The sequence below is a fragment of the Malania oleifera genome, chromosome 9, assembly GCF_029873635.1.
Source record: "Malania oleifera isolate guangnan ecotype guangnan chromosome 9, ASM2987363v1, whole genome shotgun sequence".
Lineage (NCBI taxonomy): Eukaryota > Viridiplantae > Streptophyta > Magnoliopsida > Santalales > Ximeniaceae > Malania > Malania oleifera.
The window spans coordinates 69,996,067-70,022,039 of record NC_080425.1 but is presented as its reverse complement, the minus strand read 5'-3'; the positions used below and the strand labels follow the sequence as shown (position 1 = coordinate 70,022,039).

General features: G+C 35.9%; 1 protein-coding gene across 3 annotated transcripts in view; it reads left to right on the top strand.

Annotated features, from left to right (window-relative positions):
• The first annotated feature begins 527 nt into the window (after positions 1 to 527).
• Positions 528 to 25,973, top strand: part of LOC131164081 (uncharacterized) — a 30,948-nt gene continuing 5,502 nt past the window's right edge. For 2 of the 3 annotated variants that reach the window (XM_058121037.1, XM_058121038.1), the window contains exons 1-3: positions 528 to 683; positions 6,499 to 6,582; positions 24,195 to 24,300. In XM_058121037.1, coding sequence (XP_057977020.1) covers positions 6,502 to 6,582; positions 24,195 to 24,300 — 187 coding nt within the window. In that variant the 5' untranslated portion in view covers positions 528 to 683; positions 6,499 to 6,501. The remainder of the gene's footprint in view (positions 684 to 6,498; positions 6,583 to 24,194; positions 24,301 to 25,973) is intronic. The other variant, XM_058121039.1, reaches the window with a different exon arrangement.

The following is a 25,973-nucleotide window of genomic DNA, read 5'->3' as shown; positions in this document are numbered from 1 at the left end:
TGAAAAATTAGAAAATAAGATGGTATTCTCATAATTATTTTAAAAATTTTTAAAAATAAAATAAATTTTTTTTCATAAGCAAATAGTGTAATAACATTTATTATTGTCCATTTATTTCATGCATGTGTTGTTAAAATAAAACTTTTCTTTTAATTATTTAAAAAATAAAAAAAATAAAAAATACTTTTTACTACTAAATAGTTTTTCTCATCTCATACCTGTTTCCAAATCCCAATCTGAATTCTAAAAATAATATTAATTGGAAAGATCCTAAAAATAATAATTGTTAATAAATTTCTGAATGGCAGATGGTCATCGCAAGCTCTACTAATCACCGTTGAAGGTGCAAGTAGGTGGGTCCGACGTAACACTCAATCGTGTGAGTACCGGCGGTTCTGGGATTCCGAAACCCATATGTGACCCTAGCAAAACTGCAAAAACAGTCGCAGACGCGAAATTTTAATTTTTTAAATTTTTATTCGAAAAGAAGAAAATAGATTTGAACAGTATCTCACAAACTACAAAATGCTAAGCAGATCCTGCAACTTGTTTGGGAGCAATAGGGCTTTACGGGAGGACTAGGGCTCTGGGAGTTCCCGTAAGCTTATCAACTCTCAAAGAGACCCCTCTTCTCTGCTTCTCTTTCCCCCACTCCTACCTCTCTCCGTCTCTCTCTCTCTGAGGTATGCTTTCGTTTCTATTGTCCAATTCTCATTGTTCTTATTAAATTTGATATCTTTTAATTCAGCGTTTGTGGAATAATTTGAAGGTTCGGCAATTAGTTATGTTTTTAGCTCGGCAATTGGTGTTGATTACTGTAAATGACGCTGAACTCAGTAAATGAATCAGAATCTCTTTTTACTTTTTCTTTTGGAGTGGCAGTTAGGATTGAATATTAGACAACTAAAGCTGCGGGAGTGTTTTGTTAATTTGAGAAGCAAATTTAATTTTCATAATCAGAAGTGCTGTTCTTTTGCTGAAAATATGGTGGGTGTGATGGTGGTCAGTTTCTTTCTTTTGAAAATTTATGTATTTACGTGGATCTCCAGGGTCTATATTCCAGTGTACGCATGAGACCCTCACATTTAAAGCATTGTGAGATCACGCGGGTAACATTGAACTTCCACATATGCATTTCTTTAGTGGAGTCTGATGTTACTGAACTTCAAGCGGGGTTGTAAAGGCTGAAGATTTATAGGGGCAAAGTGCTTATTTTGTTGGAAATGCTTGTGGGAGTGATAAAATGTCTCACATTGGAATGAGATAACAACATTAAGTTGCTTCTATGCATGACTTGGCTCATAACCTAATGGCTTCAGCTTTTGGGTTATGGTCGGTGTCCAACATGCATATTGGGTCCACATGTGTAAGTGATAAAATGTCCCTTGTAGGAAAGAGATGAGAAAACCAAATTGCTTATATATATGAGTTGACACGTAGCCACGTGGCTTAAAATTTTGGGTTAAGGTTGGTGCCCAACACATTTATATTGAGTCCTTGTGCGTGCTAGCTCCTTGGCATGGGCTACCTCCCCTAACTAGCTATTGGTATTAGAGTCAAAGGTTTTGATATATAGGCTGATGGTTTGGCATGCGCCATGCATTTATGGATGCATAGTGTCAGTGCGGCTCTATACTATGATCACTTGGTGATTAAGAGGTTAGTTAAGAGCAGGAACATGTTGAGTTAGGCATGATATTTTCTTGGTGGTCACTTGAGGGGAGTGCTTGATGTAAAAATTTATGACAACATATTGGTGGTCTGACTTGTTTAGAGTTACTTAGGTCCCAACATCTGTCGACCGACGTTAGGTTTTTTAGGCTAAATTAAAATAGCATTGGCCTTAGAAAGACCTTAGGTCCCAACATCGGTTGACCGACGTTAGGTTTTTTAGGCTAAATTAAAATAGCATTGGCCTTAGAAAGACCTTAGGTCCCAGCATTTATGCTCAAATAAGTCCCCATTCACATTCACAATCAGGGGATCAACTTGAAATGAAAGTGAATAGAATAGGCAATATTTGTGAGAGGTTGGGCAACCGAACCGCTGGGAAGTTAGCGGTTTGACCTGGCTTTGGGCGACCGAACCAGAAGTGAACCTACCGTCCACAGGCGACTGAACCTTTTAAAGGGAACTTTTCACTAACTCGGGCCACCGAATATTTGAGTTCAAAATAGGCCCCGGGCAGGAACATGTTGAGTTAGGCATGATATTTCTTGGTGGTCACTTAAGGGAAGTGCTTGATGCGGTTGAGACTCACATTGGGTGCAAGATTGTTAGAATTGCATGTGATTGGTAAAATGTCCCATGGGCCATGGAAAATACTTTGTTAGCAGACTGGATAGTGAGACTTTGTAGCCAAATATGACTCACTCTAAAAATGAGCAGCGCGAAGGTTATGCCAAGTATAGGAGTTCAGTCGTGTAATAATTAGTACAATGGCCAGATCGTTTCCTTAGGGAATGTAGTTTAATTCCAAATTTTGTGCAAATTCTAAAGAAATTAAGAAAAGAAGAGTTTACAGAACACAGTTCAGATTCAATTTCTTGGATTTTTGAGATTTTTTTGCAACGAGACTTAAACCCTAACTAAAAATTAAACATGCATGAACATAACTAAATGAACGCTAGATTCAGTACCAAAATAACGAAGTAAGTAAACCCTGCAATCATCCAACTGAATAAAAATACTAACTTTGAACACAAACTCAAACGAGACTAAATTCTAACAAAATAGAACCACTAACTCTAATGACAAAACCACCCAAAGAAATATTTAAATTCCAACAAAGACTCCAAATAAGAAAGAAAAAAAAAAACAAACTGAAATTAACAATAAAAGTAATTCAAGCAAGATTTAAATTTAACATGGTATTAAAATAACTATTGAAATAACAACTAAATAAAATAAAAAAACCAAAGATGGGATAGAGAGATGAGAGAAGAGAGTGAACTAATATGATTTAATGACTTTAAATTAAAAGAGCAAATTGACTTTAATAATGAAACTAATCCAACAATATTGAAACTCCAATGATAACATTAAATAAAGAAAAACAACTGAATTTAATAATCCTCAAATGAGTATTAAAATAGCACAAAAAGAGAGAAAAGAGAGAAGAGAGAGAATGAAAAGAAGAAGCAAGCCTTGAGAGAGAAGAAAGTTGCAGCAACAGTTTGGGTTCTTTGCTCCAACCAGCCCCTCTGTGGCGCCGCTCTCTAGGAAAGAAAAGAAAGACTTAAAAAACTATTCTCCAACCCTACTCCAAAAACTTTTAATATATACCCCCTCGGCTGACCAAAGAGACCCAGTGCACGGCTCTGCATGGGCGGGTCACATCAAGCTCCTTTTTCTCCTTTGCTTTTCAAAACCCAGCTTCTCTTTTTTGTTTCCCAGCCCAGCTTCTCTCCAATTCTCCTTGTAGCCCACTCCTATGCTGCCAGCCCACACACGGCCATCATCAGCACAGCCCATGAATGCCTCATGGCCTTGGCTATCACCCACACACACATGTGGTACGATCCAACGCTCACTTGCACAGCTGCTCCTTTACATTAAAATCCAAACTTTATTTTCCAAGCATTCTTTCAGCCCGCTTATGTATGAAATTAGGCCTAAAAAAATTTCTTCGACTTTAATTTCTGAAAGAATTCCCTGCAATAATAAAATACCAAAAAAAACCCTAAATTATCAAATAAAAACCTAAATATTATAAATTGAGCTCAATGTTAAAATATTGAACATAATTAGGTATTTAATTAAAATTATAATCTTTAAAGCATAAATTTAAACACCTAATTATGCAACTTTGACGCGTAATCAAAATAATATAAGATGTTAACTCATAATCTTAGCGCATGTGTTACCTTGATATTCAATTATAAAGTGTGGCTATCTAGTTTGGCAATACTGCAATATTCATGCCCCACATTAGCATGAGATAACAAAAGCAACATTGGGCTTAAGCTTTTGAGTTAATGCGGGTTTCCAATGCATATATATGGTATTACATGTGCGGGCTGCCAAGGATCCCAGCATGGCTGACCCCTGTAGCTGCCAACATATTATAGAGAAAATGTGATGAAAAATTTAGCTTCAGGTTTGGAAGGGATTAGGGTGCGATTGTTTAGCACAACATGTGAACTGATGTGATAAGGTAAGTTTTACCGTGGGCTTTACACGTGAAAGTATCATTGCAATGCATGTTTGATAACCGATTTTGACTATATGCATATTGGTAAGACAAACTTACTGAAGTGATTTTATCAAGGATATGGTGATGAACAAAGACAAAGTCACCTCTTGTGTTAAGAAACTTGATCGACTTGGAGAATATTATACTAATGCGTTGGTTAGTATTCAGTTAATTACTTTGTAGAATTTATATCGGGTCGAGCATGAATTATATTTATGATCCAACTTGGGATAGAGTGTTGTGGATGCTACATGCATGTTTTTGTGGTAGTTTTTTTTGCTCAATAGGGATGCATTTGTTTTGGTTGCTGATTTTTACATTATAGAACTATTGGCAACTATTATTATCCCATCTTATATTTGGATGACAACACCCATTTAATTGGCTAATCATTCAAAAGACCAAATAACCTTTCAAGTAAGGGAAGAAGAATTGAATAAAGGAAATAGATTGGACTTTTGGAATTCTTTTGCGTAATTGTACAAAGGACAGGAGTGAAAGGAAGACTCTGGGCTTTAACATCAATGCAAAATATTCAAACGACTGAAATCTGTTGATTACCATTCAACAAAAAGTGAAGAACGATTCCAAACACCCAAATTTCCTAAAATCCCGTGAGTTAAAAAGCCTTTTAGAGATTTCACCAGAATTCAACTATAAACCTTTTTGATAGATCTCAAGAAGCCCATATGGCAGCTTTTAGTAGAATTACTTATGAAACAAAACCATGTTCAAGTAGATCAGATAAAATTGCAAAAAAAAGAAGAAGAGAAAGCCTGAAAAAGGATTGACAATTCATCATGGTATGGAAGAGTCTCAATTGGCTTTAGTGATATAGGCAATGTAGTTGGCTTGTCGTGGGAATGGCGAAGAATACAGTCAGCATGAAGAAATTGTTAGGAACTGGAGATGGTGGCGAGCATGGGTGTCACGGTGTGTGGGGGAGGAATTTGTGTGGGTATTTATGCCCTTATTTATTTATTTTCTTATGGAGATGGGTTAGCCAGGTTGGATGGATGGGTTTTTGTGGGGGAGGGTGAGTGGGGACTGGCCAGCCATATATCGCATGAATGGGCTAAACTCCCTCTTCCTGGCCAGGTGTGCTGCACAAACATGGGCTAAGGAAACCAAAAGCACCCTAGAAGTGCAGAATAAAGTATTAAAAGATAGTTGCCCCAAGGAGATACAGTTAATCCACATAGTTTTATGTTTTATATTTGTTAACTTTGGTGTCACATGTCCATTCGGAAATGATTTTTCATATGAAGAACCAAGCCATGTGATTTATTTGCAATTAGGCGTCACATCTGCCCACTCAACAATAAGTTCAGCTTCTCAAATTCCAGCATTGTTTGAAGTGGAATGCTGTAGGTATTTTTTGACAAGTAATAAACAACCCCCTTCAAATCACACACAAACACAAAAGCACTTGTAACAGGAATAGTTTTGGACAATTTAGCTAGAATAACTATTCATCATTGGGGGAAGAATGAGTTACAAAGAATAATTATGAATCATCAAAAGGAAGAGACTGATGAAGACAATTGAATTGGTTGAAATTTTAGTGTTGATCTCACCTTTTTTCAGGTAAATATTTTAGACAATAGTAAAAGGGCAGCCCGGTGCACAAAGCTCCTACGTATGCAGGTCTGGGGAAGGGGCAGACCATGATGGGTCTACAATACGCAGCCTTACCTTGCATCTTTGCAAGAAGCTGTTTCCACGCCTGAACCCGTGACCTCCAGGTCATAGGGCGACAACTTTACTATTGCACCAATGCACCTAGGCTCCCCTTCATTTCAGACAACAATGTGAGACATTTGTTGTTCAACAATGAAAAAGAGCATCACTAATTAACATTTTGGCATTGGTTGATACAAGGTTAGAAGATCTCCATTAGTTTTCTTGGGTGTGGAGACAAGTTTGTTGATTAAAAGATAGTCTGTGCATCCAAGGAGGTTGGTTGGGTTTTAGGATGCTTTTGGCAACTAACCAACCAAGTGCCTGTGAAAAATGTCTCTAGCACGTTTGTGGTAGAGAAGTATTGCTTGTGTAAGGTGGTGAAGATTTTGAAGCATGACTGTAGCAGAAGGGATTGGTGGTCTGACTTGTTTAGAGTTAGTTATGGTATTTGTTTGTCAAAGGATATTATGAAAGGCTTTGACTTGTTTAAGCTTTTAATTGGAGATTTTTTTTGGGGAAGTGGAGATTCAGATATAGACTGCTGTATGCATGCGGAGGGTTTTGTTTGTCATCTTGCTGATTGCTTATATTTTTGTAATACATATCTTACTTTCTTTTAGAAGATGAGCCTTGGCCCAATGGTAAAGGTGCTATGCCCAAGTCTGAATGTTCCAACAGCAGAAACAATCTCTCCTAGTGCAGAGGTAAGCATGCTCTTCCCAAACTGCCAATGTGCGGTGGAGCCTTGTGCATTAGGTTTTTGTTCTTTGTGTATCTTTTTTCTTATGCTTGTATATGTAAAGCATGTTGGAGCGTAGTCATTATTCATTTAAAACAATAAAAAGAATTGTTTGATGTCATTTTTTCTATTTCAAACCTTCTACACAGGCTAAGGTGCTTGTGGGGATCTTAGTATGCAAATGTGATAATTTTCACTGTCTTTTTTAGTTTTATGTTACACTAACACAACTGCAATTAAGTGCCCTAGAGGTCTCTTCCTCTTCCCATTCACTTGTGAAATTAGAGAGAGTCCATTAATAGAGATAGAGGTTACAATATGCTTCCTCAAAATCCTCACCCTTAGTTTGAGTCTACCCAACCCATGCACATCCTGCACATCCTTGTCCTTCGCCCAATTAGCTTTTTCTATGCCTTTATAATCTCTTACACAACTCATATAAATAAAGTCACAAAACCCTAAACCCACTTAGACAAGGAATCCTCATTCATGTTTTAAAAAAATGGGCCATTACCATTATGCAATGCCATTGCATAATGGTGTTAGTGCCTTTGGATACCGTTATGGGATGATATCATGAAGCTGTATGACCTGGTATGGCCTGCTATGGTGTCATAACGACTGTTATGGTCTGTTACATGCTGTCACTGCCCACTGCAGGCTTTAATCCTTTAGACCAATTGTGTATTGCTTTAATAATTTTTAACACTAATTTTGTACTTAAAAAAAAAACGTTTCAAGCTTTTAAAACTTGAAGCATAATTTATAAACCATATTCATTTAACTCAAATTAATTGAAGATGCACAAAAGACTAAAAATCATATTTTGAAGTTCTTTCTCCTATTGTTTAGAAACTACATTTGTAACATACATCTACATCCTTCAATTGTTAAAAGAAATCAGATCAAAACCTAAATTTTATGGTAGGTACTCCCTAGTCTTTGTGTCTTATTGCTTATTCTTTGATTTGAACCAATATACAATTTAACATGTTTAGCATATGCCATTCATAACTTGGTTTTAAACTTTGGTATAATTACTTAGGGTCATTTGGAACTACTTATGGAAAAGTACTTTTTTGGATAAAGTACTAAATAATGTTACCTAGAGTGTGAAGTGTTAGGGTTTGTGAAATGAGAACAAGATCACGGTACGTATGTTCTTTGATGTGGAATGTGGGATATATACTTGTGAAAAATGTGTAATGGCATTTGTATATTTTTGGGAGGATGATAATGTTTCTAAATCTGGTACAGTGTTTCTTTGGTGAAAGAGATTAATAATGATTGAAAATAGAATCTCATGTGATGGTTCCTTGCTTTAACTAATAAAAAAATTGTTATTGGAAAATATAGAAGTAAAACTTTGGATGTCAGATTTAGTGTTTTGTAACAAAAATATACCATGTTTTGGAATGTTTGTGTCAATTCGTGGTTTGCTAGTGTGTGGTAGTGTTTTGCTGGTAATAAGTGTTGAAGTATTGGGTAAATTAGAAGACCTAATCACAATGATAGGTCTCTCCCTTTCTTTATGATATATGCCTAGTGCAAAACAGTGACCATGACACCCTTTCTAATTCATGCTTTCTGACATAACAATGACACATATTAATAATGGTAAAGGACCAAAATAACCAGTAACACCCCCCTCAAGCTGGAGCATAGATGTCATATGCTCCTAGCTGATTACAAATGAATTTAACATGAGCAGTTGAGCACTCCCTAAGCCTTTAGTGAATAAATCAACAAGTTGGAATTCAAACTTCGCTTGAGTGGTTGTAATGAGCTTATGTCTTATGGACAAGTTTCTCTTGAACAAAGTGACAATCAACTTTAATGTGTTTTGTCCATTCAAGACTAGATTAGAGGCAATATGAATATCAGCTTGATTATCAGACATCAACTCCATATACTGAGAATATGGAAAACCAAGTTCTTCAACCAAGCAAGTTCACATGTAGTGTGAGCCATGATCCTATACTTTGACTCTACACTTGACTTAGCCACCACATTTTGTTTCTTACTCTTCTACAATACCAAGTTAGCACGAACAAAAACGCAATACCTGTTTGTGGATCCACCATCGGAAGGTGACCCAACCCAATATGCATTTATATACTCCTGAATATAAGTTTGAGCTTGATCCTGATATAAGAGGCCTATCCCAGATGCTCCTTTGAGTTATCTCAAGTTGCGAATTACTGCATCTGAATCAAGAAACTAGCTCACACCACTTGTCACAAAAGAGATACCTAGTCAAGTGATCGTGAGATAATTCAGCTTTTCGACAAATCTTTGATATTGTCCAAGGTTGGGAAACAAAACACCAAATTTTGGCGCTAACTTAAAGTTAGGATCCATAGGTGTACCAACAAGTTTGGATCCCAACATCCTAGTCTCATCTAAAAGATTAGGAACATACTTCCTTCGTGACGAAACAGTTCCATACTTGATCTTGATAACCAAGAAGTATTTCAATGGTCCCAAATATTTGGTTTGAAACTTAGTTTGTAGAAAATGCTTACCACCCTGGATACCTTGATCATCATCGCCACCAATCACAATATCATCCACATATACAATGACTAGAATCCTACCAGTTGGAATATGATGATAAAATATAGAGTGATCTATTGTACACTATTTGAGGCAACTCAAGTGCTACAACATTGAATTGACCAAACCATGCTTTGGGAGATTGCTTTAGGCTATAGAATGATTTCTTAAGCTGCCCACTAAGCTTGTCTCCCTTTGAGGAACAAACCCAGGTGTTGCTATATGTAGACCTCCTTATGAAGATCATCGTGTAGGTAGGCATTCTTCATATCAAACTAATGCAGGGGCAGATGACAGGTGGTGGCTAAGAAGATGAGTGATAAATGAACATATTAAGACAAGTTTGGTGATCGACGATAATGTGTTTGAATAGTCCAAATCATACACCAGAGTGTATCACTTAGCAACATGAAGGGCCTTCCAATGAATCATGGAACTATCACTATTGATTTTCATGGTATATACACATTGACAACCAACCAACCATCACAATCCTTAATAATGGGCCATGGCTTCAAAAATAGATTTAGGAAGGGCTACAAAAGATAAAGTACTAACAATTCAATAATATGAGGGAGACAAGAACTCTTAGCAAATGAAGTTAGAGATGGGATGTTGTGTACATGTGCACTTACCTTTTTGGACAGCATTGAGATGATTAACATTTTGGGAAATGGGGATCATTAGATGAGTAAACCAAAGGCGACAGAAGCTAGAGGGGACTCTCCATTTAGCCATCGTTGTGTATACACCTACAAATTAAGATGATTGAGACGACGAGAAGGGCTCAAACTGCATAAAGATGCTGGTGGATGATTGGTCAGAGATAATAAGCTAGAATTAGAAGGATTAGGTAGAGGAAGAGACTTATTGAGGTCAGAAGTAGTAAAGGACTATAGTAGTATGTTGAGACTCAGTGAAGGTATTATCGGTAGAGAAAAAAAAAAAAACGTAGAGTAGGGTGGTAACGACAATATCCCTTTTGATTAAATGAGTAGCCCAATAAAATACATTTTGTGGCATGAGGATCCTACTTATACAATTCGGAAGTTAACTGATAAGGTAAGGACACGCCTGAATATACGAACAGAAAAGGAGCTTTTGTGTTTCCCTTTGAGCAACGAGAGCAAAGTAAGGAATTTAACCAACAAGAACAGAGGATTGCATTTTGTTGATAAGAGTAGTGTTGAGCATAGTTTACTCAAAATTGAATTAACCGACTGAACCAAGCCAATTCTATTAATTTGATTTGGTTATTATAAGTAATTCAGTTGGTTTGGTTTTTATTATCACAAAAGTTCGGTGTTCGGTTATCAATTGGGTATGCTGGATTGGTCGGTTTACCAAATTAATTGATTATATATGTTAATAATTTATAGATAATATCTATATATTAATAATTTTATTTATATATTAATAATTTGATTTATATAGTAATAATTTATATATAATGAACATTGATAATTTAAATATATAAAATCTATATATTATTAATATAATGTATATATTAATAATTTATATATAATGTATATTAATAATACATGTAAATTGGTTCAAATCGGTTAACCGATTAATCCAAATGCTAATTAGTCGGTTATTGGTTCGGTTAAAAGGTTAATTTGGTTCAGTTTGGTAAACCCAATTTCTTAAATGAATTTTTTTGGTTAATTTGATTAATTTACCGAATTAACCTTTCCAATTGAATGCTCACCTCTAGATATGAGAGCAGGCAATGAGATCAAAGGATGACATTTTACCATTGAGAACATCACTCGAAAACATTTTAGGAGCATGCATAAGATGAAGTAAGGTACGAGTGATTTCAAGGATTTGTCTATTTTTCCTCTCTGCAACCTCATATTTTTCTATAGTGTGGGCATAGGATGACAGATGACTAATACCATGTTGAGTCACATAAGTAGTGAGTTGGCTACTAAAGTACTCCTTTTTAATACAAAGTTTCCCGGATAAATCAAATTGAGTCTTTAATTCAGAACAAAAGGCACAAAAGATATGAAACAACTTAGAGCGATCTTTTATTAAATAGAGCCAAGTCATCCGTGAATAATCATCAGTAAAAGTTACAAAATATTGGAAACTCAACTTGGACACAACCTAACTAGGACCCCAAAGGCTAACATGAAAGGTCTTGCTGTGCATTTGTTGACTTGAGAAACAAATTGATCATGGTGATGCTTTCCCAATTGACAAAACTCTCGCTCAAGAACTAGTTTTTGAACTTTTCTTGTGAAGGATGACCAAGGGGTCAATAGATATGGAGTGTGTAATAGTAGAGCACTGTAGGCGATAAAAGAAGATAACAACTCAAAATGGTAAAAGGCCACTGGCTTCATGTCCTCCATTAATTGTCTTCCTCTTCTCCAAATCTCGAATGACAACAAAATCAGGAAAGAATGTGACAGCAATTCATGGATTTTGTAATCTTGCTGACATAAGATGGAAAGGGAGCTTGGGAAAGAGAACCAGAGGAAGTGGGATTTACTATCCCTATTTATTTAATGGCAATAGTGAAACCATTAGCAAGGGTAGCACAAGGTAAGCTTTTGGAATATTGGAGAGTGGAAAAGAATTTAGTTATACATGTCATGTGATCAGTGGTGGCATCTATAATCCAAGGACTTGTGCGAGAAAGACTGGATGACAGGCGAGTTGTAGGGTTACTTTCTGAGCAAGAGATGCAATGGGAAGATAAGGTTGTTGGGATGCTACTCTTCCTCTAGCATAGGTGTGGTATCCTGATCCTCAATCGAGCCTAAAAGTGTGGAATCTGTGGTTGCTGCCTTGGCAATACGCTGCATTTTACTGTGAAGATCCCTACTGCTCAATTTTATGACCTCCTTGTTCACAATGAGTGGACTTGCGAGGGGGCCTCTACCATGTCCACCCCTTTCACCAGGATCACTTGCACCACCCTGATAACTTTGAGTTCCTACTTGGTTGAAAACCAGAATCACCTTGTGTAATGAAAGCAATCTTCTCAGAGCTATGGATTGAAACACTAGATCAGAGGCTGAGGAATGTGTGCTGGAGGAAGCACGAAGACTCTGAGAATAAATATCAGCAAAGGATGGCAACCCTGCGGTACCAAGAATCTGAAACTGGGGTGCCTGAAGCTCAGGTTTCAAACCTGCTAGGATTCGAAGAATTGTCATTTGCTTCCTTTGCTTTTGCATCTCATGATCAGTTGTCACGGGCTGCACGATAATAAGCTCCTCATGGATGTGCTTCATCTCTGCAAAGTACTTTGTGAGTCTTCGTCTCCCTGTTGTAACTAAAGTACTTCAGGGGTAGATTATACATACGTGTAATGTTACTGGAATATAAGAGCTTGACACGATCCCAAATCTCCTTGGATGCATGCACATCTGTACAATCTGGATCCCATTTGAGTTACTTTATAGGGAGACAATCAATGCATTTTCCTGAATCCATTCGCCTTCCCTTTGTCTTCAGAAGAGTTGGACTCCATCCAAACAGGTGTTCAGATTTACCTAAACCCGTCAAATAGATCTTGTCAGCCTTAGACTGCTGGATGTAATTCTTTCCATCTGAATATCCGGTCGTTATCTGTGGCAACGATGAAGGGAATATATTTGTGGGATTCGTGGGCTCCATTCCAACACTCACAACTGATACCAACAATAAACAAGGTTAAAAGCTGAAACAGCAGAACAACCACAAACAAGGTGAACAACTGAAATGACCACGAATGAGCCACAAACAAGTAATATAACACTGCTACAGCTCCAACAAATGAACACGTGAACACTGCCACCCCAAGACATTAACCAATGACCCTAATAGTACCACACAACCATTAAGAAGGTGCCACGCGTGACTGATGGAAAAAGGATTGGATCTTTGGACAAAATACATGACAAACAAATTGATTTTATGGTGTAGGGAAGTATTCAAGACATTCTGGAGGAAATTGGAGCAAAAACAGACTGGAAAAGCCTCTCATCTGTTGTGTGTGGGGTCAGAGCTGCTGGCTATCAGCCAGTGCATGGGGGGCGCATGAGGCTTACTCTGGCAATGAAATTTCATAGCCCTATAGATCGGATGGTTCTGTGGCTTGTTATGAGGTTGGTTTTGTAAAATTTAAGGGGTTTGCAGGTCCGAAAGGGCCAATCTCCAGGAATTTTTCTGGCAACTGCTGTGTTTTCCATCAATTCCTGGACTTGTTTATGATCTCTAATGGTGCTCTGGATCATCCTAGTTGCAGTTTTGCATTGGATGATTAGATTTAAGGGGTGGTAGGATTTTTCTGTGGTACATGTTGAATTATTGGGTAAATAAGAAGACCTAATCGCAATGATAAGTCTCTCCCTTTAGTTATAATATATGTCACGCTTACTAACATAACAGTAACAAATTAATAATGCTAGAGGACCAAATAACCAGTAACAATAAGTATTGAATTGACAAAATGCTAAAATGGTGTTTGGAAACACACTTTCAATAAGTGTTGTCTGAATATATTAAAATTGATTTATTAAAATATATAGAAAAATAATTTTTGATTCTTAAATTAATGTAATAATAATATTATTAAATAAACAAACATTTTAATTAAATTTTATAATTAATATTTTAAATATTTTATAATTAAAAAATTATTTAATATTTATGTTAATTAACATTTCAGTATTTTCTATTACATAAAACAATATATGATTATTATTTTTCTAATCAACGGTAATATTATTATTAATTTATGTTTATGTATTATTAGTTTTATATAAATTGTTTTTATACTTCATGTTTAATTCCTAATAATAAAATGGGGATTCATTGCCAAGAGATGGAGATTTTGGCCACTGCCTATGTACGGTAATTGCTTGTAAGTGGCAAAAAAGAAATTAGTAATAGCGTCTTCAAAAGTTCTTTTCCTAAAAAAAGTAGTTCTGGAAAGTACTTTTTGTACTAAGTATGTGTTTGTGCAAGCAAACAGTACTTTTAATCATAGACTTATAGTACTTATTTTAAGTGATAACTACTATAGGTGCTTTTTTTTGAAGTGGTTCCAAATGGTATGGCTTTTGTATGCAAGATTCTAGAGTCAAAGCATGAGAATCTTTAACTTTTAACGAGTTTGCTAATTTCATGAACAAATTCACAGAAACAGCATCTTCTATGCGTAATGTAACATCCGAAATGGCTGCGACTGCTACACTGCGACCATTTCTGTTATGTAGACCACCACCATTTTTTAAAACTATGCCTTGGCCAAGTACAAGCAAACTCAAAATTATGAAACTCTCACCCCCCAAGAATCCTTCAAATTAAAAACTTCTAAATTTACAATATAATTCCCTGGTTAATAGGAATTTGAGGCGTATTCAAACATTCACTTATGGCTATCCTTGTGATTTAGGACAAGAAGCAAGACCTTGGGAAGATCCTTGTTGGAGAACAATTAAGAAGATTTAGGTCAAGGGATTGTTGGGTTTGGTTAGTAGTTAATTGTGTGTTTAGTTTAGTTAGTATAGGATTATGTGTATTTGGGGGCCTTGTTTTTGTAGTATTTGTGTATTCTGGTATGTGGACTTGGCAAAGTGGATCGGATTAAATAATCCCTGATGGATTAGGCGGATTATCGGGTAATAAAATCACAATCCATATTCGACTTACAGAAATGGCGGATTAATGGTGGTTTGGGTCGGATAATTCATGGTGGATGGCGGATAATCCGCCGTTGTCAAACATAATGTTGTTATCATTTTATTGACAATTTATTTTGTGTCATAATAATTAAATTTGTTTTTGAAATTTTAATTTGGTAAATTGTAAAAACACTTAGAAACCAATCACAAAGTAAAAACCTATTTTATCTAGTATGGTAACAACATCTTATAGTTTGTCCAATGCCACAACATGTAGTTTGCTTGTGTATTAACATTTTCTAGTAACTAAGTCAATTGTTTCTAATAATTTAACTTCATAAATGTGCATTCATAATTCATGCAAGTAAAATTATACACATTAAAATATAAGAAATTAGTCCCAATCCAAATCAAAATAGAAACTCAAACTAATATGAGTCTCTCTAAAATCTAAACATCATTACTGTTCTCAAATCACGTGAGTCTCTTAAACATAGCTATTCTCAAATGTGTGAATCTCTCAAAACATAACTATTTGCAAACAATACTAAACAAATCTCAATAAACCCCTTAACAACTTCAAACCATATGGCTGTGAATCCATGGTTTTAAATAAAGGCCGCGACCGTTACGTAACACCGTTACGGAAAGGTTTTTTGGGTTACCAATACCGTTACACACCGTGAAATCGGTGGGAAGAAAAATCACGGCCGTAGCGGCCCTTACAGACCGCGACCGTTACGTAAAGGCCGCTACGGCCGTTTCGTAACCGCTACAGGACTGTTACACCAAAAAAATATTTTATTTTTTACTTTTTCTTCTCACTTTTTCTCTCTCTTTCATATATCATTCTCAATATTCCAAGTGGCAAGAGGGGGAAAAGATTATAATGAGGATGACAATGATACAAAATTTACTTTTTCTTTAAATACTCACAATAGATGCATTAATTAACAATTTCAAAATACTAACTTGTTAGGAATTTTTTTTTTTTTAATAATATTAGTAATGTGATATTTATGTTCTTTATTTTTCAACTTCAACCTTCTTTCTTTTCTAGCTATTTTATATTTATATCATTCGTATGGCTTATGTGTCTAATAGATTAATGGAGTGTATAATGTATTTTATTTTATTAATTCATTTAGCACACATAAGAATTTATCACAGATAAGAACAATGAGAAGTATAAATACGTGCACACACGTAATTTTCTATCAATGATGGTTTAAAACAAATGTAAACTTGTTGCCCTTACCAAATAACTTAGTTACTCGAACTAAAGGGTCCAAAATACACTAAAACCCTTTCTAAGAATGGCCAAGAGCTTAAAACATGCAAGTACGCTAATATGCACAAGGTTGTGCGTGCTTCAAAAAAATTCACGGCCGTTACACCTGCTTCCCGTTATGTAACATCCGCTACTCCTGCTTCCCGTTACACCCGTTACCGTTACGTTACGCTACCCGCTACCGCGATTTAAAACCATGTGTGAATCTCTCTGATCAATTGTAATGCTTTCATTCGTGACGTCAAAGCTTCCATCTTCTTCACCTTGTGTGCCTATCATGAAAGAATTTAAAACATAATAAGTCACGTATCATGCAATATAAATAGAACTTATTAATTAGCATCTTGAAAGTTACAAGTCACCAAATTGGGAAAAAAATTTACAAGTAATTTATTTGACACTACAAGTTAAAACAAAAACAACATGCCTAAGCCCTTTATTTTCAAAGATAAATGGAAGTGCTAGTGTTTAACTAAAATCAAATAAAGCAAGATGATACACTGGAGGAGCTATGACTTGCTCTTTCAGCTTGAGCAATATCTTTGCGAAGTTCTTCCCTATCTATAAAATCTTCTACTTCATTCAAAAATTAAAAGATAAAGAAATGAATATTGCATAATACATAGTAATTACAATAACATAGAATTCATATGGTTAAATAAGCATACATCCTTGGCCATACAACCAATCACGAGTTAAAATGATACTTTTAGCATTATCAGGCGTAAGAGAGCTATGTGACATATTTATCACTTTTCCTCCAATACTAAAGGCCGATTCTGATGCAACGGTTGATATTGGAATTGATAAGATATCTCTCTAATCATTCAAGAAAGAATTAGATACTTATATTCATGACTTTTCCAAAAGTCCAAAATATCTAATTCTTTATAACAATCCACCATTCGCTCTCTAAAAAACATTTCTAATTCCAACATTGGAGCTTCTTCTTCTTCCTTAGAAAAAAATTTAAAATCGTAAAAAACAAGTATATGAGAATAGAAATATAAAAAGTTTACAAATCTATAATAAAAGTCAAATAAAAACACATGTTGTAATAGGTGTTGTAGGATCATGACTAGCAGTTGCTTCAAAGGGAGGAATTGGCTTAGAAGTTGAAGGGGAATGGTGCTTCATGTAGTCATCAAAAAGAGATTGCATCTCATGTTTGATGTTGCTTGCTCGTTCTTTTTAGGACATTGGTTGTACTTCTTTCAAACAATAAGATACAAATTGCATCTTTAAACGAGGATCTAGAATAACAGCTATTGCCAAAATTATACTGTAATTTGATCAATATTTGTCGAATTTCCCTTGCATTTCACTAGCCAACACTGTTTAAAAGTAATCATTACCCAATGTTGCATTAAGCAAAGTTACTTGTACCTTCCACACTCCTTCAAAGTAGAAATTTTGCAGTTGGATAAGATGTCCCTAAAAAAAAGATTTCTCATATCATGGAAAACCTTGAAGAAAGCAACAATTTTCTTAATTTCCTTCCTCTCATCCTCATCTGGGCAAAACCTGAAATTCTCTTTACTGAATTTGTATTGGCAAATAGCATCTCTATTATACGATGCACTTTCAATCATGTAAGTAGAATTCCACCTTGTAGGACAATTTTGGCGAAATCCTCTCACACGTGACACCCTCACCTTTTCACTACATTCATGAAATCTTACCTTCTTGTGTTTTATGAATGTTTCACATATTTGATGTAATCTCATATTTAGTTTGCAGCCAAATGAGATAATTTTAGGCCATTTTGAACAATGAGATTTAATATGTGAGTGAAACTATGAACATGAAAAAACTTTCCCTCCCCTATCAAAGCATTTTTCAAGTTAAGTTTTAACTTCAAAAACTCTGCAAAGCAAACATTGGATGTAACATTGTGCAATGTTATGGAAAACATTTTTTGTTTATACCCTAGTTCACCAATATGTCCGTCCATCACCTTGTTATTAAGTGCCAAACCAGTGTACGGAGGAGATATGTTTGAAAAGTTCAACACTTTCTTTTGAAGCTTCCAATTTTTATCCACAAAGTTTGCAGTTAAACATAAATAGCCATCAGTGTTTAATGAAGTCCATAAGCCTGAAGTTAGAGAAACTAGAATTATTCAACAAAAGATCATGAATATACTATTTTTCCTTGGTAAAAATTCTCACAACATCAGTTTTTGCAGTATTTCTCGGCACAGATTTTTCTTTGGATTTAATTCCAAAGCCCAATCATGAATTCCTTCATACTCAACAAAAGAAAAGGGCAAATTGTGTTTCACAATTGCCAACTTTCTACTTTGTGCAGCTTGATCAAGTTTTCTTGCATGTAAAGACAGTTGCCTATCACTTTGACTCATTAGCATTTGTTTCATATCATTGTTTTACTTAACGATACATTTTTTTTTATATGGCGATGTAAGTTTGAGGTCCCAGAGTTCTTGCTGTGATAGAGATACTTCTTAGGACAATACTTTGAGCATAATGTTTATCTCCACTTTCAATCAACCAACAATTAGATGTGTTTTTCCTAGCTCTTTTAGTCTTTGGAGTTGTTTCATTTGTAAAATTTACATTTGATGGATCTAGCAATTGAATTTCTTCTTCACTCATTTCATCATTTTGATCAATCGTGTTTGCTACTGATTCAAACATTTTTCCTAGTGCTAGTAATAAGCTGCAATAAATAGAGAATTGTAAAATCAAACGCAATGATTGTTACTTGACTGAACAAACAAAGGAAGACTGAACAAATAAACTAATCCAAAACCATAGAAATTATATAAGATCCAACAACCACCAATAGTGAACATCATAGAAATTAACAGACCGAGGGAAATTCAGAACTTCAATTGAAGTCATAGACTCATAGACCGAACACATCACTTAAATTTATTAACATCAAGAGGGACAGAACACTCAGAGCTTTGTTTGTGCATGAACAACTTGCATTCTCACTCTTGTTTTTAAAATCCTCCACCAACAATTACCCATAAAACCTCAGGAAAGAAAATGGAGCAAGGATCTCCTTTATTAGACTTGTAACAGCACTATAATCCTCCACACCTTGTTTTGTGTCAGCTCCAACACGTAGACTCAGCCCTCCTCTCTCCAATAATGTTTGAATGTTGTGTTTGATCTTGAGATGTGTGGTCAACCAGCTGGATGGTTTGTTTGTCCATATTTTGGAATTTGGAATGAGTGGACAACCTTCTAAATCAAGAAATTTCATTAAATAATAACTAAGCAAAAGGAGCCTTTGAAAAATAGGGCATCATGAGTTAAGCTAATTTAAATAGTTTGATTAATTATGATGCTAAGGGTTGAAAAGGTTGCTAATTATGATGCTAAGGGTTGGGTTTTTGGATTGAGTTACTTATTTCCTTCGTTTGTAGGTTTTTATTTTTTCTTTGGAGGACTGCTTGTCTTTCTTTTGATTGTATTTATTTCTTCTCTTCCCTAATGAATTTCTTTTGCAATAATAAGTTACCTCAATTTACTCCAAATCTTGAAGGCGTTCTGTTTGTTCACCCTGATCCTACATTTTAACCATTACTGTTACCAGAGTTACTTCAACAAGGCTGCAACTTCCAAGAGTTTTGAGGTCAAACAAAAGTAAAACTACAATGATGAGGAAAACTCTAGTGTCTAAATGTCTTCTCTATGATCAACTGTAATTCTAGAGGAGGCCAAGATAAAATGAAAGCAAACAAAAGCATACATATTATCATAATTGCATTTTACATCAAATGGAAGTCATGTTTTAGCTGTCGACTTTGTCATTCTTGAAAAATTATATCGTATAATTGAAAAGATATATTATTAGATGTCATCCTTGGTTCCTTGCCATCCCCAACAACACTGTAGAAGTGTGTACGCAAAAATTTCAAGCACTGGTTGGAAATGTTGGTCCAAAATCAAGAGATTTTGCTTCTTAGGATTTACACGGAAAAAACAAAAAAAATTCTCGTTTATGCAATTATGCTTCAAAGGCCACAGTCAACCTTTGTCCAGTCACAGTAATAACAAAAGGTAGAAGAAATTTAAAAGTATGTTCCCAAATTTAGGTAGCATCATCTGGGGGTTCTTCTGGTAAAGAGTAAAGGCCATAAGGCTTCTTTTAGATCCTATTTTATCATTTAAGTTATAAGCTTCTTGGAACTCTATATGTTCAGGAAATGGACTTGTAGTTGTTCTTGGGCTAGCTGATCTTACTTGTGAATCTTTTATGTGGCCTTTATGGTATTAAATATTTGATTATTCAATGCTTCTTCTATTCAACTGTTTGTAATTATTGCCCTTCTTTTCCCCCCCTCACCCCCCAAAAAAAAAAATCAGAATCAGTTTTTAAACTTCAAAGGAAATAGAATAAAATTAGCAGGGTCACTGTTCAAGGGCTCAAGTCAAGGGTGTTTTCATGTAACTTGTAGTGGAATTAAAACACACAATCAGTTCACAAAAACACTAGTATTTGAGTTAATGTCTTATTAACTTACACCAAAAGTATACAAATACAACTATACAAGGCCTCACTGTCTAGGTCTTGAAAAAATTCAGCCTTAATTCTCAAGTGGTCACTGTGGCGTAACGGCAGGCTGGCGCTTGGCGGCTGTGGACTGAAGCTCTCTGCACTGTGCAGTGGTGTGACAGTCACCCCCTTAAACCATGTGGCGATGCAGCGGCTGACGTGCACTAGCCATGAGTCAAGGATGGTGATAAGAATGTGTTATGTGAAGTGCAAAGGTTTAATCTTGAAGCACAGAAGCAGTGCAGGCTGCCGTTGTGTGCAAATCGGTAGTAGCAAACAAGCTGTGACCAGTGACTCGTGAGTTGTCTAGCCGTCTAGGATTTCTTTGCTTCCTATGGTCTAATTTATGAATCCTAATGGTAATGGACCTATTCTAATTTGAGTGGTTGGGGTTTGGGAACAATGGGAATTGCCAAACTGGGACTGGGATTTTGGGACTTGGTAGTGGGCTGTGGGAGGCAGGGAGAGGGGCTGAATGAATGGAACCAAAGAGCTTATGGGCATTTCCGCATAGGGCCTAGGCCTTAGCAAGTCAGCAAATCAAGGTTTTGGGCTATGAGGCTATTGGGCAATTGGGCTATGCATAATTTTATGAATCTGGGTTCTTTTTTTTTAAAACGGTTTAGCGGATATCCTCTAGTTCAAACCGATCTGACCCGTTTAGAGGTGGATACAAAATTTTGATACCATATTCAACTCATTTAATGTGCAGGTTGGTTAAGATGCAGTTTAGGCGGGTCAGATTTGGTTCGAAGAGGCTTTCTTATAAATAGTGTGTGAAAGCCATGTTGTAGCAGTTGTTGAATTTGAGTTGAAGTGAACGTGAGTTCCCTCTTGTATCTCCTCTCTCCTCTCTTCCCCTTCCTTCCTCTTTTCAATTTCTTCTAATTTCTCCAATGGTTGCAGATCCTTGATCCTACCTGTGCATCATTTGGTATTAGAGCCCAAAACTGATCCCTGTTCTTCCACTTCAATCCCCCATTTTCCCCTCTCTTCTCCTCTTCTTTTCTTCTTCCTTCTTCTGATCTTTTCTCTGGTTCTGATCCTCTGTTATGCCCCTATTCCCCTACTGCCCAGCAGTATCTGCCCTCTTCTTCTTCTTCTTCTTCTTCTTCTCTCCCATAATTCTCAAATCTCTCTCAGGTTTTAATTTTCTTCCTTTATTCTTTTTCTTTCTCCTTTGTTAGTCTAAAGTTTGCTTCTGCCTTCTTCTATTCTTTTTTATTCTTTCTTCTTCTTGTCTTCTTTCTCTCTGTTTCTTTTTCCTTCATTCTCTCTCTGATTCTTCTCTGCCCTGAAATTTCATTAAAAAAAGGAGAAATTGTTCTGAACAATTTTAAAATTCTGGTTGTGTCCCTTTTTCAAAATCCTAATTTCCATCTAAGATCTTACAAACATCACCCACACCATCAAAAACAGAACCCTGGAAACCCTAGACCCTAAAATTTCTTGCCGTCTGACCATTGGAGGAGCCTGACACACCTTCGAAAACCCTGACCTCCTATGTATTTTTTCATCACACCACCAGCACCATTTAATTCCCCATTCCTCTCCCTTAGCCCAATATCATCACTGGAAAGTCATTGCTGGCGGCTCATGTGCCAGCAATGTGCATGAGAAAAGTTGGCAGAGTCCTCTGTAACTGCCAGTTTTGCAAGAAATTGCCTCTGGCCATGATATTTTTGGGTTTCTTCCACGATATTTTCATCTGTGGCATGATATTTGAATTGAGGACACAATATATTGTAAGCAAGCACAATAATTTGCTGCAAAATTCAAGAAATTATCCTGCCAGCATCAAAAATCAGGTTTTATTGCTGCAGTTTGTAAGTTTTGCAAGTGAATTTGTTTAATTTATTCGTGATATTCAGGAGTAAAGGTGACTTGAAGATAATTCTAGAAAATTGAGAGTGAACTTGTGGTTTTACATGTATAGAATGAGAATTGTGGCCAAATTGTGTTAAGACTTTTGGGTTATGCATAGTTGCAGTGGGGGTATATTCAAATCTGGCAGTAGGTAGACAATTTTTTGGACAAAGGAATGCCATCATACCTTGGGCACAATTTCAAGTTTTTCCACACCTTTCTCAAGTGTGGAGGAAATGTTTGTAAAATCATCATTGATGGAAGATGCCTTGTGAATATAGTTTCTACAAATGGGTTCACTCATATCCAATTTTATCTAGAGCCTCATGCAGAGCCTTATGAGATTTTTTGATTGATAACACCACCTCACATGTTTGTGAAAGATGTTTGGATCCTATCCAAATAGGTAAGTATTTTGATGATGTTTGGTGTGATATCATACCCATGAATATTGGCCATGCATGCCTTTGAATTCTCCTTGGTTGAATGGTTTGGGTGTGAGTGATTGACACGAGAACACACATGTTTTCCACTATAATGGGAAGAAAATCATTTTGAATTCCACTTTATCAATAAATCACGACAAAGAATCAGTCACAAATACTCAACTTGAAGACACTATAAGCATGGAAATGCATGAGTTTGAAGACATAAAGTCTCTCAGACATTCCTATTGTTATGTTTGTCATCCATCATATGTTCTTTGATGCTAATTCTAATTCAAGCCTATGGTGCTGCCAATGAAGCGTGGTTTCTTCTATCACTCAAGCGTTGGCTTTCAAAGAGCCCAAGTTTGCTTCTTACTTGTGATCCTCTGGCATTTCAAATTCGAGGCTGAATTTTTTCTAACTGGGGGAGATTTAATGTAGGGCAAGAAGCAAGATCTTTGGAATATCCTTGTTGGAGAACAATTAAGAAGATTTGGGTCAAGGGATTGTTGGGTTTAGTTAGTAGTTAATTGTGTGTTTAATTTAATTAGTATTGGATTGTGTGTGTTTGGGGCCTTTTTTTTTTTTTTTTTTCTTTCATTTTTTGTAGTATTTGTGTATTTTAGGGGTATGTTTTTAACGTAATGTAGTTTTAGGGGTTTATGTGTCATTCCATATGAAGAGGCATTCTTATAAATATTGTGTGAAAGTCGTGTTGTGGCAGTTTTTGAATTTGAATTGAAATGAACATGGGCTTCCCTCATATCTCCTCTCTTCCTCTTCCTTTCTTTCTTCCCTTTCATCTACTCTCTCCCATGGCTGCAGATCCTTGCTGCCTCTGCATCACCTTGCTTTCTATATTATTTATGTGCTGGTGTTCTATTGGTCTTTGATGAGGAGCTTACAGGCTGTAGAGCGGTACATGCCATTTCTTGTAGGCTTCCATTAATGCATATGTAGTATTAAGAATTTTTTGACTTAATTATGTTGGGCACAGTATGCTATGAAATGTTATGGGGAACTGTTTGAATGTTCCTCAAACTATTATGTATTAATTAAGGTTGATATTTTGTCACCTTTGCTTTTGCTTACTGACTGTTGGTGCTCAGCATATGTTCTGCTTTTCAGCAATAGGGCTTATATATGGTTGTTTTAGTTCCATATTGATGAATTGCAAGGATAGTTAATGCTTATTCTTGTGTAGTGTTAAATCTTACTTGATATTCATTGGGTGCCTAAATTTGCACGCTAACATGCATGTGCTACATATATGACATAGGAGGTCAATAAGGACATGTCTTGTGATACGACTAAGGAAAATGCATCTGTGGTTGATTCGTCATTGACTGAATGGAAACACGAAATGGGGAATCTGGACGATCCAGGTTGTATATGATGCATGTACATTTTCATTTTGTCTTTTGATAATTATTATCATGCTATATGTGAATACCTTTAGCATACAAGTGTGCATTATTATTGTATGATTTCCTCAGTTTTGAGTGCCTTTTTTTTTTTCCCCTCGAGTAGATGATTGGATCGTACATGCACTCCTCCAGAAAAAAAGTACTTGTTTTGCCATTTGGGCCAAAGCCAAGGCTGGAGTTCTTATAGTTCACAAATTTTTATGAAAATAAAAATATTTTTTATGAAGCACTAAAGAAATATTGATTGTTTCTGTCCTGGTTATTGTCTATGTTAGTTCATCTATAACACTGTTTGGTTTATGGAATAGAATTAGAGCAAGAATGGAATTGAAGCAGGCAACTACGAATGCAATTAAAGTAGGAATGAAATGGAGGTCAGAATACAACTACTACATTTGGATACACATGACAAAATTTCTGGAATGGAGAAATAAATACTCCCGTTCCAGAAATACCTTTGAAATTTAAATATCAAATAGAATATAATTAATTAGCCAATATAAAACTTATTATGAAAGACGTTATTGAAAATAATGTATCCCATTATTAGATAAGCAGCCCCTCTTTGCCTCGCTGGAGGAACATTATGATGATCATTCACTGGAAAATTAATACCTTGACCTTGCTGGAATATTACCTTGATGGATTATTACAAATTTGGTTTCACCCATCAGATCAGTGGATAAACAAAATGTGAATGATAATTGGCACTCAACAGCATTGACATTATCAAAAAGATTGGAAAGAAAAAAAAAGTAGCTGCTCTCTGGCCTTTGGTAAGATTGGGTGAAAATGTGAATGAGACTTGGCACTAAACAACAATTGCTATTAGGGATGGATGGGCCACAGCGAGAAAAGGGGTGGTCATGCCCAATGACATAGCTGGAAAAGGGGTACATTGAAATTTAACAAATTATTTGGTTGTATTTTGGTAAAGTAAAAAATTTTGGAACAATTCCAGTGGAATGAATGGCAGTTCCCCTGACTTCCTGCCCATTTGGACTGGAATAGTGATTCCACCACTTGCAAAAACCATGATTCCATTTGGAATTGTATTCTGAATTATTTTTTGAAATCAATCATTGCTCTTTCCTATCAGTTATTTAGGGTTTTGTTTTTGTTTTTATTTTATAATGTTGGCTTTGGTTATTTTGAACTATGCCGAACTCCATAGTTATTTGTACTGCTTCTCACGTAGAAGGTGTAAATAAAAAGACAGTTCAATGTGAAGTATATTTTTTATTTGTTTGTTTATTTATTTATTTTTCCTTTGTGTGATCTCTTGAAATAAAGAAAGAGAAGAATTTTTCAGATTTGGAGATAGGTGTGAAAGTTGCACTGTTAGCTCAGTCTCCTTGTGTTAGTTCTGCATACATGATTTTTAGAGTGACCTGCCTCTACAACTTCCTTGAATCCTGTACCTTTACCTAACATTGAGTTTTTCTTATCCTCAACCTAGTTAGGTGGCTTTGTGCCACGAGCCAAGCTTATTTAGGGCATTATGCTTGCTTGTGACCACTTGCCTTGGGTGCATGGGATGGGCTACCATCATATAGATGGTAGTATATGTTTTATGCTTTGAGTATGTGTAAGCCTTCGTGTACAGCAGGAGTATGATTTTGAGTCCTTGA